General features: G+C 45.4%; 1 protein-coding gene across 1 annotated transcript; it reads right to left on the reverse strand.

Moving 5' to 3' along the window:
* Nucleotides 1-11845: 11845 nt before the first annotated feature.
* LOC134217009 (medium-chain acyl-CoA ligase ACSF2, mitochondrial-like) lies at nt 11846-14516 on the reverse strand. The gene is made up of 6 exons (XM_062695762.1): nt 13899-14516; nt 13663-13828; nt 13470-13598; nt 13185-13411; nt 12754-13119; nt 11846-12696 (listed from the first exon to the last, which is right to left on the reverse strand). Exons 1-6 carry the CDS (start codon nt 13940-13942, stop codon nt 11892-11894), a joined length of 1737 nt encoding a protein of 578 aa, XP_062551746.1. The 5' UTR covers nt 13943-14516; the 3' UTR covers nt 11846-11891.
* Nucleotides 14517-18323: the final 3807 nt, after the last annotated feature.

Here is an 18323-nt window from a genome sequence, read left to right on the forward strand (position 1 = left end):
GTTCCTCTACTACTTAACTAACTACCCGCTGGTACCTCACCCTCGAGACTAGCTACCCACTAGTCGGCGCTATACGACTGCTGCTCGGCGCGCCAATTGCGCTGCAAGATGCTGGCAATCTGAGTGGTAGCGGCTGAGACCGCGTTCCACTTTTCAACCTCTTGACACATCCTCTGGATAAGATTATCCGGAGTAGTGTCCCTCCCGCACATCTCTAGCATTCCGCTCCTAACATCGACGAAACGAGGACATACGAATAATACGTGCTCTGCAGCTTCTGCAGGTTATGTTCGACGCTAAGCGCCGAGGCCCAAGCTGGGCCACCGTATCTAAGGAAAGATACTGCAACCCCAGCTAATAACCTGCATCTACTGGAGCGCACCCCCGAGCTATTGGACATCATCCTGGATAATGCCGCAATAGCTCTCCTGCAGGCGTAATCTACGTGACTGCCGAAGTTCAGTCTATCGTCGATCAGCACCCTGAGGAGCTTCACCTCCTGCTTGGAAATGATCTCACAGTCGCCCACGCGAACCACTGCCTCCTGTACCGACTTACGGTTGTTAACAACAACCAACTCCGTTTTGTGATGAGTTATCCCCAGCTGCCTTGAGCTCATCCATTCCTCTACTATAGCGATCGCGTGGGCCGCCGTCAGTCCCACCTCCTCAATGGACTCTCCGTAAGCCTCCAGCGTTATGTCGTCGGCGAAGCCAACGATCTTAACACCTGGGGGGAACTTCAGTCTTAAAACGCTATCGTACATAGTGTTCCATAGCACCGGGCCCAGGATAGATCCCTGAGGGACTCCTGCGGTGATAGAAGCACTACTCTCCCCTTCATCGGTCTCGTATAAGAGTACGCGATTCTGGAAATAGCTTTCCAAAATGTTGTACAGGCCCACCGGAATGCCCAACCGGAGTAACGAGAGCGCGATGGCATCCCAGCTTGCGCTGTTGAATGCGTTCTTTACGTCGAGCGTCACTATCGCACAGAATCGAGTTCCCCTCCGCTTGCGTTGTATCGCTACTTCCGCAGTTTTCACAAACGAGCTGATAGTATCCACCGTGGGCCTACTCTTACGATACAGTGTTGGTAAAAACTCAAATTCTCAAATCTCATCCACGATTCAAATCAAGCGCGAGGCAAACCTCACCCGACTCATGGCCCAGAGAATCGTCCATGATTCGACTCGCGATTTGCATCATTGCGTGATTTTTGCGTGTTCTTCTTCGTTAAATTCATCGGAATAACTTTCTTTGCTTGAAACAATGGATAACAAATCCATACGTAAACATAAAATACGTTTCGATTGGGTATTGACACTTTTTGGAGCGAAATCATTTTTTGGCGAATGAGCGAAGCGATGCGATTCTGCATGAAAAACTCATGCGTGATGCTCTCCATGCAGAATCTCAAGCGAGTCGTCTCGCGCATGAGGCTTCGGTTAGTAAGATTTGGGCATGATTCTACCAACACTGCTTACGAAACCCAAACTGATTGTTTGACAGGCCGTTCGTACCTTCGGTGTACGGGGTAAGCCTGTTGAGGATAATCCTCTCAAGCAACTTCCCTGTGGTGTCCAGTAAGTAGATTGGTCTGAACGCCGATGGGTCACCTGGTGGTTTCCCGGGCTTCGGCAACCGCACCAGCTTCTGTCTCTTCCACCTTTCGGAAAACTGCGCTCGTCCAGGCATCTCTGCATGGCTGTTCTGAACATGTCAGGGTTAGCCATGATCGCTGCCTTCAGAGCGAGGTTTGACACTCCGTCGGGCCCCGGAGCTTTTTTCGTATCAAGGGTTCGGGCCACCGCAAGCAACTCTTCGTTTGTCATCGCTGCCACTACAGCCACTTCAGCACTCGCGTTCTGCGGTGGGCTTGTGGCATGGGACGGGAAGAGAACCTCAATAATGCGATTCAACCTTTCCGGCGACTGTTCGGGAGGCGCCAGCCCCCCTCTGGTCTTCGCCATTTCTATCCTGTAGGCATCGCCCCAAGAATTAGCATTGGCGTTTAGGCATAGGTTGTCAAAACACTTCCTCTTACTGCTACGGATGGCCTTGTTAAGGGCCAACTTCGCAGCTTTGAACGTCATGCGGCGTTCATCCCTCAACAGAATCCATTCGCCTGGTCTGGTGCATCTGTCACTTCCTCTCCCAGTACAGAAATACTTTCAGCACCTCACATGGACTTCAAGACTTTGACATATCTGACTTTGTTGGCCTTCACCAACAAGACCTCACCTCTATTCTTCAGTTTCCTTGCAGGGTGAGGAACATCCGCGCTTCTCTAAGCTCCGATGACCAGTTGTCAGAAATTTTCAGCCCGCTGGACGACTGTCACAAATTTGCTTCGCTCGATTGGGCACCTTCTCAAGCTCGGCTACACCGCTATTCGTAAAGGCCCAAAGGACGATCACCATTACCGCACTCATCTCCCAGACCTCTGTCTGACGCCCACATTGACACTTGAGGCGAAATCAATCGCCTCTTGTGCCATCAACGTACCTTCGAGGATGGAGAAGACCTCGGTTTGTGAACCTTTCTCGGCCTTCTCGCTTCCAAACGATCTCCTAATGCTCAGTTTGAACAAGATGTCGGAACTCGGAATGTTCTGTTTTAGATCCATACTGATATTGTTACGAGAGCTCATGATGTCGATGATCTCATCGAGCTGTTCAACGACTAACCCAGATCCCGAATAGTGGCCAGCCGAATGTGTTGACAGCCTGAGTATCACTCTGACTATCAACCATCCCCACTAAGGAAGTGCTAGCGCCGTGTTCGCTGGCGATTACCCACCCAGTCACCATTTTCTGCCCTAGTGAGAGGAGACCTCGCTAGACCCCTTTTAGCGAAGCTCGAAGAGTTTCAATAGCTCAAATTTTGAAAATTTTACATTATTGGAAGGGCTCGGCTGCCAGCCCTAGCGTTACACAATATAACAATGTCCAAATACTACCTCTAACGAGCTAGCCTCAAATTCAATCGAGAGCTTACTTACCTCTGCCTCAATGCGCTATAATACATGTTACCTTGATATTGTAGCTCATTTAGCCGCCTAACCACGTCATCAACTGCTGAACGATCATCATTTCCGGTGAGTTTCCGGTGAGTACCGTGCGGAAGCGAACTACACTGTCTGTCAAAGGCTCTGTGTGAAGCATAAAAGGGAGTCATTCGCGTTATTACTCTCTGACCAATTGCTTTATTGCGGGCCGGGGTCAGTGCTAGTGTGGAAGTTTTGGTTCTAGTGGGTCGGGTGGAATAGTTATGACTGCTCAACCCGGCTCTACCTAAGTTGTCTCCTCAGGTATCTGTTTTTCCTACTGAAAATAAGTTGCCAGCGACTAACTTTGCGCTGTCGTGGTAGTTCCCGTCAAAGTTAGAAGATCGGTTTCGCGTTAAAATCCGCCAGGTATTATTTGAGTAGTTTCACCCTACACAGAAAGAAATAATGAAAACTAATCAGCGCGTAAAAAATACAGACGCGGAAAATTACACTATTCTGAGCATACATGAATCTTTTCCATCAATTTCACCCTAAATGTATGCAATTTGTATAGCATTATACCACTTAATTGAATAAATAGTGGCATACTGCAATACAAATTGCATACATCCAAGCAAAAATATAGTTTAAAATTACGCTATTTTTGGCATTCCCTTTATGTGCATTACTTTCGTGTAAATTTCAACAACTTTCACTTCTAAGTTCACTTCACTAAGTTTTTTTTTTGTATTAAATCGAAGCTAAATGATTCGATATTATATCAATATGTAGATTGAGTTTCAAACTTAGCTCTGATAATTTTGCTAGTAAAAGGATAATCAGGTGTAGTTTTTCTATCAAAAATAAACTGCTCGGTGCTAATTGTGTTGATGAGCCGCAAGGCAGCCATTCGGAATGACACCGTGAGAGGCTTTAATACAGCACAGCGCATTGTTTCAGTTGTCAATCATGTTGCTTTAGCTGTCAAAAATGCTGCTTTGAAGGAAGAGAAAGCTTCACAGAAAATTAAAACAAAGTGAATTGTTGATGATAATAATGGCAGTAAAATAATGTTTTTCTAGAGTTGTTTTCCATTGTACTATTCTCGAAAGAGACAAGAAGGGACGAAAGATCATAAAGGATAAATGTCGAAAGCACAAAACGTCGATAGGACAAAACGTCGAAAGAAACAAAAGATCGAGAGAGACAAAAGATCAAAAGGGACAAAAGGTTTAAGGTCAATCCTTTCTCTTCCCTTCTTTCTTCTTCCATCTTTTCCATTCTTTCTTCCTTCTTCCTTCCTCTTTTGTCCTACTTCCATCTTCAATCTTACTTTTATCTACTTTTTTCCTTCTTCCTTCTTCGGCCTTCCTTCGTCTGTCTTCCTTCTTCTTTCTTTATTTTTCCTTCTTTGTTTTCCTTCTTCCTACTTCCTACGTCGGCGTCTACGTCCTACGGCGGGTTTTATGGGCGAACGCTCCACCACGGACCAGGTGTTCGCCATTCGCCAAGTACTGCAGAAATGCCGCGAATACAAAGTGCCCACACATCATCTATTCATCGACTTCAAAGCCGCATATGATACAATCGACCGGGACCAGCTATGGCAGCTAATGCACGAACACGGTTTTCCGGATAAACTGACACGGTTGATCAAAGCGACGCACGGTGGAGTAACTAGAACAAATGGCTGGCCAAAAACCCTTTCTCGTTTTTCGAACTTTTGCATATTATTATATTTTTAGAATATTCTTCAATATTATCTCCATTATGAGTCATTGAAATTTTTACGTTTGTTCCTTATTAGTATTAATGACAACCTATCAAAAATCATGTTAATTTGATGGTTTTTAGCGTGCCGCAAGACAAAGATCAGTTACCACTGCTGACTAATCTAAACAGCACATATAATGTTAGGTTTATCGTACACAAAACATCATTTATAGACTGCCCTAGGACCTCCATGAGTTGAAATGAATTATATTAAACATTAAGATATTATTTCATAAACATAAATAACATGGAATTTTTGACATTTTTTAACAAACTAAGTAACTAACAAAGTAGAAGTACTCCCTCGTATTCCGCTACGAGATTGTACACACATGAAAATATAGGCTTTCATCTTTCCATTGCGGGTTAAAGATCATCCGCACTCGTCCGCAAACGAATTTGCGAGTAACTTCAAAATAGGTTGTTTTCATATTTTCTGCCATTGTTTTCAACAGTATATAGGCAGAAAAATTCCGCAGATAGCTTTTTCTGGTTTTCGAGGCATTTGACACATAGACATGATTGAATACAACAGTAACATACTCTGTTTTTTGTTATTCATTCGTTCATTTGGTAGGCTCAAATGCTGTAGAGCGTTACGGAGCCGATTAAAAAAAAAAACTTTTTAATACAATTTTGTAACCTAACCCTCAAATAATAATGTTAGTTTGGGGCATCTGCTACTCATTTAAATCTCTACAAAGCATAGCGAATGCTCTATTATCTTTCATCTCCTTCCCTTATGAAAAATCTAAATATCATTTGTATTGAATTTGGCGATTGCATTGACAACAGATATGTAAAACTCGATATAACTTAAATACATAATAGTTGATATTATGTAGACAAGTTGAAGCAAAGAAATAAGATGGGATAGGGGATAAAACGGGCAAGTGCCACTTCAAGCTAAATAGAAACAATTCGAATAAGCAGTCTACTTGGTCTTAAGTGAAGTAACCATATGAGGCAACCTTGTACAAAGGACCAAAACAGGAAATAGAAATAAATATTTCCTCTCCAAAAATAATCAATCCTATGTTATTGTAAGATGAAAATGTTTTAAGCAAAAAGTTTATGAACGACCCATAAGGGTGCAAAAACAATTATGAACTTGTGAAATGGGAGCTGAAAATTCAATGTTTTGTTTTGAATCGATTAATGTTTACCTTTCTGTAATAGATCTTTATCAAATGCTACGCGAGATTTTTCATTTTCCACGTTTCCCACGTGAATTAAGGACAAAAGTGTGTGAAAAAATGAACTGTCATGGAGCTGTCGCTTCTGTATCAGTTTATAATTTCATTTTATGAACATTTCAAGAAAGATCATTTCTCACTGGTAGGTGAATTTACACCTGTAAAAATGTTCGAAAATCGATTGTTACTATGTTTTTGCATCATAAAACGCCGAAATATAATTTTGGCCAGGATTTTGGTCCAGTTACCCCTTAGTGCGACGATGGATCGGGTGATGTGCGTAGTTCGAGTTTCAGGGGCATTCTCGAGTCCTTTCGAAACCCGCAGAGGGTTACGGCAAGGTGATGGTCTTTCGTGTTTGTTATTCAACATCGCTTTGGAAGGGGTAATACGAAGAGCAGGGATTAACACGAGTGGTACAATTTTCAATAAGCCCGTCCAGCTATTTGGTTTCGCCGACGACATAGATATTATGGCACGTCACTTTGAGAAGATGGAGGAAGCCTACATCAGACTTAAGAGGGAAGCTAAGCGGATCAGACTAGTCATCAACACGTCGAAGACGAAGTACATGATAGGAAGAGATTCAAGAGAAGACAATGTGAGCCACCCACCGCGAGTTTGCATCGGTGGTGACGAAATCGAGGTGGTAGAAGAATTTGTGTACTTGTGCTCACTGGTGACTGCCGAAAATGACACCAGCAGAGAAATTCGGAGACGAATAGTGGCTGGAAATCGTACGTACTTTCGACTCCGCAAGACGCTCCGATCGAATAGAGTTCGCCGCCGTACCAAACTGACAATCTACAAAACGCTAATTAGACCGGTAGTCCTCTACGGACACGAGACCTGGACGATGCTCGTAGAGGACCAACGCGCACTTGGAGTTTTCGAAAGGAAAGTGCTGCGTACCATCTATGGTGGGGTGCAGATGGCGGACGGTACGTGGAGGAGGCGAATGAACCACGAATTGCATCAGCTGTTGGGAGAGCCATCCATCGTTCACACCGCGAAAATCGGACGACTGCGATGGGCCGGGCACGTTGCCAGAATGTCGGACAGTAACCCGGTGAAAATGATTCTCGACAACGATCCGACGGGCACAAGAAGGCGAGGTGCGCGGCGGGCAAGGTGGATCGATCAGGTGGAAGATGACTTGCGGACCCTCCGTAGACTGCGTGGTTGGCGACGTGTAGCCATGGACCGAGCCGAATGGAGAAGACTCTTATATACCGCACAGGCCACTACGGCCTTAGTCTGAATAAATAAATAATACTTCCTACGTCCTTCCTTCTTCTTTCTTTTTCCATCTTTCTTCTCTTTTTCTTTTTCCCTCTTCCTTCTTCTTCCTTTTTACTTCCTTTTTTCTCTTTCTTCTTCTTCTTTCCTTCTTCCTTTTTCCTTCTTCCCTCTTCGTTCTTCCTTCTCCTTTCTTTTCCTTCTCCCTTCTTCCTTCTCCTTCTTTCTTTTCCTTTTACCATCTTCCTTTTTCCTTCTTTCTTCTTGCTTTCCCATTCTTTATCCTTCCATTTTCTTTTCCTTCTTCCCTGATTTTTCCATCTTTCTACTTCCTTCTTTTTTCTCCCTTCTGTCTATTTTCTTCTTCCTCCAAAAAGTATATATGGGATTTATTACACGGCCGTGTAAAAAAATCTGTCTAAAAAAAGAAATGGATATAGGGTGGGTGTACCAATTGTCGCCATACATAAGAACAACTATTTTTTTAAAAATAAGTAAAAGGCATGTGGGTTGACTTTATATATCAACCGAAAGGTTTTACTTCCTGCTCCTTAGAACAGCTGTGATAACCACAATAAAATTTGTCATAATCCTCAAAATTGATTAAACCATAATAGGAACGCATGCACCTGCTGTGGCACTATTCTTAATTTTGGTTCCTTATTTGGCCATTGTTTTCTTATGGGATTGGCCAAATAGGGATCACTAGTGCCACAACTGGTGCAAAGGATGTCAAAAATTAAGCAAAATCAATTTTTACAATTATGCTTTGCTTGTTTTGGAGGAGATCAAAGGTGTTATCGTATCATATGAATATGCTTTATCGATATGAACTTGGTTTGCGGTGATTTGATTGGCTATTTGGCATATAAAGCACTAGTGCGACAACTGGTGCTATAGCCACAACTGGTACATCTAGCCTAATGTAGTTTGGGAAAATGAATTCAATTCTGATATAAATCGTTTACCAGAAAAAGTGTGATACGATTTGAAAATATTATCTAACCAAAAGTTTTTGTGATGAGCTTCACTGATTTCAAAATTGATTCAGCGACTCGAAATTCACTAATTTGAACATTTCTGCATCTTGTGTATTTCGATCATAGATATTATTTATTTAATCAGACTAAGGCCGAAGTGGCCTGTGCGGTATATAAGAGTCTTCTCCATTCGGCTCGGTCCATGGCTACACGTCGCCAACCACGCAGTCTACGGAGGGTCCGCAAGTCATCTTCCACCTGATCGATCCACCTTGCCCGCTGCGCACCTCGCCTTCTTGTGCCCGTCGGATCGTTGTCGAGAACCATTTTCACCGGGTTACTGTCCGACATTCTGGCTACGTGCCCGGCCCATCGCAGTCGTCCGATTTTCGCGGTGTGAACGATGGATGGTTCTCCCAACAGCTGATGCAACTCGTGGTTCATTCGCCTCCTCCACGTACCGTCCGCCATCTGCACCCCACCATAGATGGTACGCAGCACTTTCCTTTCGAAAACTCCAAGTGCGCGTTGGTCCTCCACGAGCATCGTCCAGGTCTCGTGTCCGTAGAGGACTACCGGTCTAATTAGCGTTTTGTAGATTGTCAGTTTGGTACGGCGGCGAACTCTATTCGATCGGAGCGTCTTGCGGAGTCCAAAGTACGTACGATTTCCAGCCACTATGCGTCTCCGAATTTCTCTGCTGGTGTCATTTTCGGCAGTCACCAGTGAGCCCAAGTACACAAATTCTTCTACCACCTCGATTTCGTCACCACCGATGCAAACTCGCGGTGGGTGGCTCACATTGTCTTCTCTTGAACCTCTGCCTATCATGTACTTCGTCTTCGACGTGTTGATGACTAGTCCGATCCGCTTAGCTTCCCTCTTCAGTCTGATGTAGGCTTCCTCCATCTTCTCAAAGTTACGTGCCATAATATCTATGTCGTCAGCGAAACCAAATAGCTGGACGGACTTATTGAAAATTGTGCCACTCGTGTTAATCCCCTGCTCTTCGTATTACCCTTCCAAAGCGATGTTGAATAGCAAACACGAAAGACCATCACCTTGCCGTAACCCTCTGCGGGTTTCGAAGGGACTCGAGAATGCCCCTGAAACTCGAACTACGCACATCACCCGATCCATCGTCGCTTTGATCAACCGTGTCAGTTTATCCGGAAAACCGTGTTCGTGCATTAGCTGCCATAGCTGGTCCCGATCGATTGTATCATATGCGGCTTTGAAGTCGATGAATAGATGATGGCATTTCGCGGCATTTCTGCAGTACTTGGCGAACACCTGGTCCGTGGTGGAGCGTTCGCCCATAAAACCCGCCTGGTACTGCCCCACGAACTCCCTTGCAGTTGGTGCTAGTCGACGGCATAAAATTTGGGAGAGTACCTTGTAGGCGGCGTTCAGCAATGTGATTGCGCGGTAGTTGCTACAATCCAACTTATCGCCCTTTTGTAGATGGGACACACGACACCTTCCATCCACTCCTGCGGCAAAACTTCCTCCTCCCAAATCTTGGTAATGACCCAGTGCAGCGCTCTAGCCAGTGCCTCACCACCGTGTTTAAATAGCTCTCCTGGTAGTTGGTCAACCCCGGGGGCTTTGTTGTTCTTCAGCCGGCCAATCTCCTCCTGGATTTCCTGGAGATCCGGAGCCGGTAGAATTATGTCCTGCGCGCGTTCTCCCAGGTCCATCACCATACCGCCATCTTCGTCTGCCACATCGCCATTCAGGTGTTCATCGTAGTGCTGCCGCCACCTTTGGATCACCTCACGCTCGTTCGTAAGAAGGTTCCCGTTTATGTCCTTACACATATCAGGCTGTGGCACGTGGCCCTTACGTGAACGGTTTAACTTCTCATAGAACTTTCGTGTGTTATTAGCGCGGTACAGTTGCTCCGTTTCTTCACGGTCTCGATCGTCCGGCTGGCGCTTTTTCCTCCGGAAAAATCGAGTTTTGTCTGTTCCGTGCTCGTTTATATCGTGCCTCGTTCGCCCTCGTGCGGTGTTGCAGCAATCTCGCTCATGTTGCATCCTTCGTTTCCACTAACTGCTCACATTCGCCGTCATACCAGTCGTTTCTCTGATTCGGGGGCACCGTGCCAAGTGCAGCGGTTGCGATGCTACCAATGGTGGATCGAATAGATATTCGCCATCCAGCCATCTTCAAGAGACGCTGCGCCTAACTGCTCTTTCGTTGGGAGTGCCACTTCCAGCTGCTGCGCGTATCATAGGGCTAGTCTACCGTCTTGTAGCCGCCCAATGTTAAGCCGCGGCGTCCGACTTCGACGCGTGATGTACACCGTCGAGAGTTTTGAGCGCAGGCATACTGCAACGAGGTAGTGGTCGGATTCAATATTCGCACTGCAGTAAGTTCGGACGTTCGTGATGTCGGAGAAGAATTTACCGTCGATTAGAACGTGGTCGATTTGGTTTTCCGTTTCTTGGTTAGGTGATCTCCATGTGGCCTTGTGGATATTTTTGCGGGGAAAGAAGGTGCTTCGGACTACCATTCCGCGGGAGGCTGCGAAGTTTATGCATCGTTGGCCGTTGTCATTCGATACGGTGTGCAGACTATCCGGTCCGATGACCGGTCTATACATTTCCTCCCTTCCTAGCTGTGCGTTCATGTCACCGATGACGATTTTGACGTCCCGCAGAGGGCATTCATCGTATGTCTGCTCCAGCTGTGCGTAGAACGCTTCTTTCTCGTCGTCGGGTCTCCCTTCGTGTGGGCAGTGCACGTTGATGATGCTATAGTTGAAGAAACGGCCTTTAATCCTCAGCTTGCACATCCTTGCGTTGATTGGCTGCCACCCAATCACGCGTTGGCGCATCTTACCCAGCACTATGAAGCCGGTTCCCAGCTCGTTGGTGGTGCCACAGCTTTGGTAGAAGGTAGCCGCTCGATGCCCGCTTTTCCACACTTTCTGTCCTGTCCAGCAAATCTCCTGCAGCGCCACGACGTCGAAGTTGCGGGGATGTAATTCATCGTAGATCATCCTGTCGCAACCTGCGAAACCTAGCGACTTGCAATTCCATGTTCCAAGCTTCCAATCGTGATCCTGTATTCGTCGCCTGGGTCTTTGCCGATTATATCGAGTCGCATTATCTCTTATATTGTTCGTAATGATTGGTTTTCTAGGCGGCTTATTGGGCCAGCGCAAACCTCCTGTCTCGTCGGAGGGCCGTCGTGTCAGGGCTGTTTAGCGTCCCACCTAACACCAGGACTTGGGCTTCAGTGCGCTTTGAGCGGCACACGGTCGGTTTGGTAGGGCCTGCTTGCGGATTCATGCAGCTTTTTAAAGAGGTTTAACAGAGTCCACTGACAAGCCTCACCACTCACCACATCCTGCAAGCCCCAAAACTCGCAGTGGCCTGGCGAGCGATCGTCAAGCCATTGGACATAGTCCCTGCTGCCCGATCATAGATATGAGACATCCTAAAAACTCTTTGCAAAAAATATATAGGGGTTCTTCATTTGAAAACATTACGACCAAAACTTTTAACTTTGTTCGAGCGTTAAAAGTTGGATACGTTACGCTCTTCATCACAACCGCAGGTCCATAAATCTTTTCAAAGTGATTTATGAGACATTTTCTGATAGCAATGAGATTACTAATAAAACAGAATAAAGTTTCAACAAGAATGACTAGTGTCATAAATCCGCTCATAACAATTAAATTCAAGATTATAAATTAGGATTTTTAAGACTCCACTTTATTTTCCAAGAAACGTTCTAAAAGAATGAATTTCTGTATTTTACCGGACGTAGTCTTAGGAAACTGATCGATGACCTTCACATACTTGGGTACTTTGAAATGCGCGATTTTTCCTTTGCAAAATGCTTTCACATTTTCCTCATCCAATTTATCTCCCTGATTGTTCAACCGAACGAAGGCACAAACTTCCTCCCCCATCCGATCATCCGGAACACCGACGCAATGCACCTCCAGTATATCCGGATGCGTAATAAGAACGTCTTCAATTTCCCTCGGATAGATATTTTCTCCTCCCCTGATGACCATCTCCTTGATACGTCCCACAACGCTTCCATAGCCGTCCTCTCTGAGCACGAACTGGTCTCCGGTTTTAAGCCAACCGTCCACTCCGATCGTTTCCTTCGTTTTCTGCTCATCTTCCCAGTATCCCAGCATCGTACCATAGCCTCGAACGCACAACTCTCCGGGTGTTCCGAATGGCACCGACCTGCCTTCGCCGTCAACAATCTTCGCTTCCCAATGATCCCCCAGGTGTCCGACGGTATGTAGAATGTTCTCCTGGGTTTCTTCCGCAACCGAGTGGAAACACACGCATGTCGTTTCCGTAAGTCCATAGATTGCTTTCACTTGTTCAACTCCAAGGACTTTCTGGATGTCTGAAAAAAGTTGTGGTGCACAGGGAGATCCACCCGTGACGGTCATTTTGATTGGTGGTAATTTAATTCCCGTCTTTCTGACTTCGTTCACCAAATCCACGTACATTGTGGGAGTTCCGGTCACAACATTGCACCTGTTGATTAGATTTGGGATTAATTTGGTTTAGGTCAACAAGCAATGGTGAAGATACTTTTCTTGGACAATTGCCTGTACGGATGCGGATGGCTTATAGCCCGGTCCCGGGACAACTAGGGTACAGCCATGACTAATTGACCCCATGATTCCGACAACCACTCCGAAGACATGGAAGAATGGAACTTGAAGGCATACTCGGTGCTCTCTACTCAAATTGAAACCATGAGGAAGACCCAATGAAACTGCATTATTGATAAAGTTGTAGTGCGAGAGAAGTGCAGCCTTTGGTTTCCCGGTAGTTCCTGATGTGAACTGAAGGTTCACACCACTATCAGGCGAAATTGTGTTCTGAATGGATTCCACATGGGAAATGTCCTTCTCTGAAACTGTCTTAAATAGCTCCTCGTAGGATATGGTTCCTCTGAAAAATGAAAAAAAAAATATTTGGAACGAGCATTGATGGTACCATTACGAAAATGCCGCTACTTAAGTTTGCTTCCACTGTCACTATTCATTATAACTGCTGACAAGGACGGAACCTTTGAACTAACGATCTCTCCAGCAGAAGATGTGTTTAATTCAGGTACAATTTGTTTAATCATTTCGTAGTAACTCTGGTTACGATAACTCTCCGCCGCGATGAGTGCTTTAACTCCAACTTTATTCAGAGCGTACTCAACTTCTGGTATCTGGTAGGCTGGATTAATTCCGACCTACGAAGACAGTATGAAAGAATTATAATGTTCGGTTAAATGTGAAAAAAAAACTCACTGAGATCATTCCTGCACGAGCCGCCGCCAATGTGGATAGATAGAACTGAGTACCACTCGGGGCCCATATTCCAACACGATCACCTTTCTGGAGACCCAGTTGGTAGAACGAAGCCGCCAGTCGGTCCACCTAAAGAAATATAATTTTCAATCAATTAATGGTTCAGAGAAACGCTGGAATCCAAATTCGAAACCTTATCCAAAACATCGGAAAACGTTAGTCGCTTGGCTTCGTGAACAGATACCAAGGCTTCCTGATTGGGAAACTTCTCCGCTGCCAGTTTGAGGTGTTGGCCGACATTTCTATAGACCAAAGGGTGCTTCCCAGTGTTGTGGACGTAGCTTAAGTTTCGCGTGATACTGTAATATAGAATGCAACTAATTCCACTGTACAAAATATATTGAAAGCATTGCTAAAATCACTAAATACCTGTGATTGCGACGCAACGTAAACATTCGTCTCGTTCTTATCATTTCGAATGTAAACCAAACAAACCAGGCTGGTATGTGATGTATACAGCACAAGCCTCAGAAGATAACTGAGTGATGAACTCGTGTACTGCTATAATGAATGAATTCGTCTAACTACGTATGTAGCTGAACATACAAGCGATAATTAAAATAGCCAACATAAAGGTATATGCATTGTAGATGTTAAACTGATCGTAATTCAATCGCGTTATATTGATTTTTTTCCGACACAATTCCACTTAGAAACGTAAAAGATAATTTGCAACAATCAAGATTTAGGTTGTTATTTTATCAAACTACTTCTATTCATGACTTAACAGTAACATTTATTTCGTTCCGATTGACTAGTAAATTAAAAAATATTATTGACTAGTCAACCCGCAGTCAATAGCCTTCTCGGGAAGCAAATGCTACTTGGTCGACACCAAATCAAATCCGATTCAACTGAACAAGCCTTTCAAACTAAACTGTTTATACGAGATGCGACTTGAACACCCGACGCCAAACCTTGTACACAGTTTCCTCGCGTCTATTTTCAAACGTGTGAGATTTCCAACTAAAACATCTTTTCTCTTTCTACACAATATTAGATAGTTTCGCTCTCTATTTAGCCAAACGGATAGTCTCGCTACATAGGGGAAGATACTTCGAAACGCCTCTACTGAATGTGGAATTCTATGCTTCAAAGACTGTCTAATTATAGCCTTACTATATTGAAGCCATAGTATTTACTGCTGCTCATATCTGCCCACTGCCCACTCCAATAACGTGAAACATCCATCAATTGTGTGTCAATTTTCCTATTCAATTGATTCAGTTGTATCGCTGGAAAGTCATTTTACTTCAACGCGCAAACTATTTTGTGTGTAGGTCCAATCGCGGACCAAAAATGGAATTAAGGGTATGCGATTGAAGCCTTTTTGACGTCGGTACGAAATGAAACGATGGGAACATCAAAATGAAAAATCTCGTAAAATATCTATATATTTAGATTTAATCGATACGTTTTTTTAATATTCCAAGAAACTAAAATGCAAATTTGCATATCAAGACAATAGGCTGTTGCATCAATAATACCGATTGGTAAGAAGTTTCATATAATTTCCTACATGCATCCATAATTGGAATCATTCAAAGTATCGCATGCTTTCAGATAGATTAATGACCTTCTCATTAATGGTCAGTTCGCATTGTCCGTTGCGTTATCGTCACTCGTCACATCAAGTGTTAATTAATTATTGTCTGACGAAATTCTGCTTCAACAAACGATCAACGCCATTCTTATCTTACATTGATGTATACACTGACTTTCATTAAATGAGCGATAATTACATATATTGTATTTGAAATTTGGGCTTACCTGATGTTACTAGCTTGCTCTATTCTATCTGCAAGTTGCGTAAGCTTAACGAAATGAATTAAATAAAAAGCATCATCAATCTTCAAGACATGTCGATTTAGAAGACGTGGTTTCGTATACTTTTGGAGGTAATCTACATTTTTAGCTCTTAAGGACGATGCTCACGTGGCGGCTTTCCAATGCCACGTTCACGCAGCGTTAAAATAACGCAAGTGTGCATCTACGCAGCAACGCTGCGTTACCGCTTTTCTCCGGTGCACACCTGCGTCTTTAAGGTGAAGGTGGGTTGAGTACCAAAACAAAGATTTGAAAGTATTGGTACAATGAAAACTGTCATGCGGGCAGCAGGGATCATGTCCAAGGGCTTGACGTACCCTCCTCTGGCCATCTGCGAGTTGTGGGGCTTGCCTAGGATGTGGTGGGGTTTGACAGTGGGCCCTGTTAAATTCCTATGAAAAGCTGCATGCATCCGCATGTAGGCCCCACCAAAGCGACCTTGTGCCGCTTAAAGCGCACAAGTCCAAGTCCTGGTGTCAGGTGGGACGCTTAATAGCCCTGACACGACGGCCCTCCGACGAGACAGGAGGTTTGCGCAGGCCCAATAAGCCGACTGGAAAACCAAGAATAACGAACAATATAAGAGATAATGCAATATAATCGGCAAAGACCTAGGTGACGAATAAAGGATCACGATTGGAAGCTTGGAACATGGAACTGCAAGTCGCTAGGTTTCGCAGGTTGCGACAGGATGGTCTACGATGAATTACATCCCCGCAACTTTGACGTCGTGGCGCTGCAGGAGATTTGCTGGACAGGACAAAAAGTGTGGAAAAGCGGGCATCGAGCGGCTACCTTCTACCAAAGCTGTGACACCACCAACGAGCTGAGAACCGGCCTCATAGTGCTGGGAAAGATGCGCCATCGTGTGATTGGGTGGCAGCCAATCAACGTAAGGATGTGCAAGCTGAGGATTAAAGGCCATTTCTTCAACTATAGCATCATCAACTTGCACTGCCCACACGAAGGGAGACCCGACGACGAGAAAGAAGCGTTCTACGCACAGTTGGAGCAGACATACGATGGATGCCCACTGCAGGACGTCAAAATCCTCATCGGTGACATGAACGCACAGGTAGGAAGGGAGGAAATGTATAGACCGGTCATCGGACCGGATAGTCTGCAGACCGTATCGAATGACAATGGCCAACGATGCATAAACTTCGCAGCCTCCCGCGGAATGGTAGTCCGAAGCACCTTCTTTCCCCGCAAAAATATCCACAAGGCCACATGGAGATCACCTAACCGAGAAATGGAAAACCAAATCGACCACGTTCTAATCGACGGTAAATTCTTCTCCGACATCACGAACGTCCGAACTTACCACAGTGCGAATATTGAGTCCGATCACTACCTCATTGCAGTATGTCTGCGCTCAAAGCTCTCGACGGTGTACAACACGCGTCGAAGTCGGACGCCGCGACTTAACATTGGGCGGCTACAAGACGGTAGACTAGCCCAAGACTACGCGCAGCAGCTGGAAGTGGCACTCCCAACGGAAGAGCAGCTAGGCGCAGCGTCTCTTGAAGATGACTGGAGAGATATTCGACCCGCCATTGGTAGCACCGCAACCGCTGCACTTGGCACGGTGCCCCTGGATCAGAGAAACGACTGGTATGATGGCGAATGTGAGCAGTTAGTGAAAGAGAAGAATGCAGCATGGGCGAGATTGCATGCTGCAACACCGCACGAGGGCGAACGAGGCACGATATAAACGGGACCGAAACAGACAAAACTTGATTTTTCGTAGGAAAAACCGCCAGCAGGAAGATCGAGACCGTGAAGAGACGGAGGAACTGTACCGCTAATAACGCACGAAAGTACTATGAGAAGTTGAACCGTTGACGTAAGAGCCACGTGCCACAGCCCGATATGTGTAAGGACATTAACGGGAACCTTCTTACAAATGAGCGTGAGTTGATCCAAAAGTGGCGGCAGCACTACGAAGAGCGCCTGAATGGCGATATGGCAGACAACGGTTGCGGTATGATAATGAACCTAGGAGCACGCACGCCGGACATGGGACTTCCGGGTCCGAATCTCCAGGAAATCCAGGAGGAGATCGGCCGGCTGAAAAGCAACAAAGCCCTTGGAGTTGACCAACTACCAGGAGAGCTGTTTAAACACGGTGGCGAGGCACTGGCTAGAGCGCTGCACTGGGTAATTACCAAGGTTTGGGAGGATGAGGCTCTACCGCAGGAGTGGATGGAAGGTGTCGTGTGTCCCATCTACAAAAAGGGCGATAAGCTGGATTGTAGCAACTACCGCGCAATCACATTGTTGAACGCCGCCTACAAGGTATTCTCCCAAATATTATGCCACCGACTAACATCAAATGCAAGAGAATTCGTGCGGCAGTACCGGCGGGATTTATGTGTGAACGCTCTACCACAGACCAGGTGTTCGCCGTACGTCAGGTATTGCAGAAATGCGGCGAATATAACTTACCCACACATCATCTATTTAGCGACTTCAAAGCCGCATATGATACAATCGATCGGAACCAGCTATGGCAGCTAATGCACGAAAACAGATTTCCGGATGAACTGACACGGTTGATCAAGGCGACTATGGATCGGTTGATGTGCGTAGTTCGAGTTTCAGGGGCATTCCCGAGTACCTTCGAAACGCGCAGAGAGTTACGGCAAGGTGATGGTCTTTCGTGCGTGCTATTCAACATCGCTTTGGAGGGGGTAATATGAAGGTCAGGGATTGACACGAGTGAACGATTTTTACGAAGTTCGTCCAGTTATTTGGTTTCACCGACGACATTGATATCATGGCTTTGTGAGGAAGCCTACATTAGACTGAAAAGCGAAGCTAAACGGATTAGTCATCAACACGTCGAAGACGAAGGACATGATAGGAAGGGGCTCAAGAGAGGTCAATATAAGCCACCCACCGCGAGTTTGCATCGGTGGTGACGAAATCGAGGTGGTTGAAGAATTCGTGTACTTGGGCTTACTG

This window comes from Armigeres subalbatus, chromosome 2 (genome assembly GCF_024139115.2).
Source record: "Armigeres subalbatus isolate Guangzhou_Male chromosome 2, GZ_Asu_2, whole genome shotgun sequence".
Taxonomy (NCBI): Eukaryota; Metazoa; Arthropoda; class Insecta; order Diptera; family Culicidae; genus Armigeres; species Armigeres subalbatus.

Coding starts and splice junctions, on each gene's coding strand:
- LOC134217009 (XM_062695762.1), bottom strand. CDS start 13,942: ATGATAAGAACGAGACGAATGTTTACGTTGCGTCGCAATCACAG. Junction 13,599..13,662: donor TTTCCGATGTTTTGGATAAG/GTTTCGAATTTG, acceptor ATATTTCTTTAG/GTGGACCGACTGGCGGCTTC. Junction 13,412..13,469: donor CTCGTGCAGGAATGATCTCA/GTGAGTTTTTTT, acceptor CTGTCTTCGTAG/GTCGGAATTAATCCAGCCTA.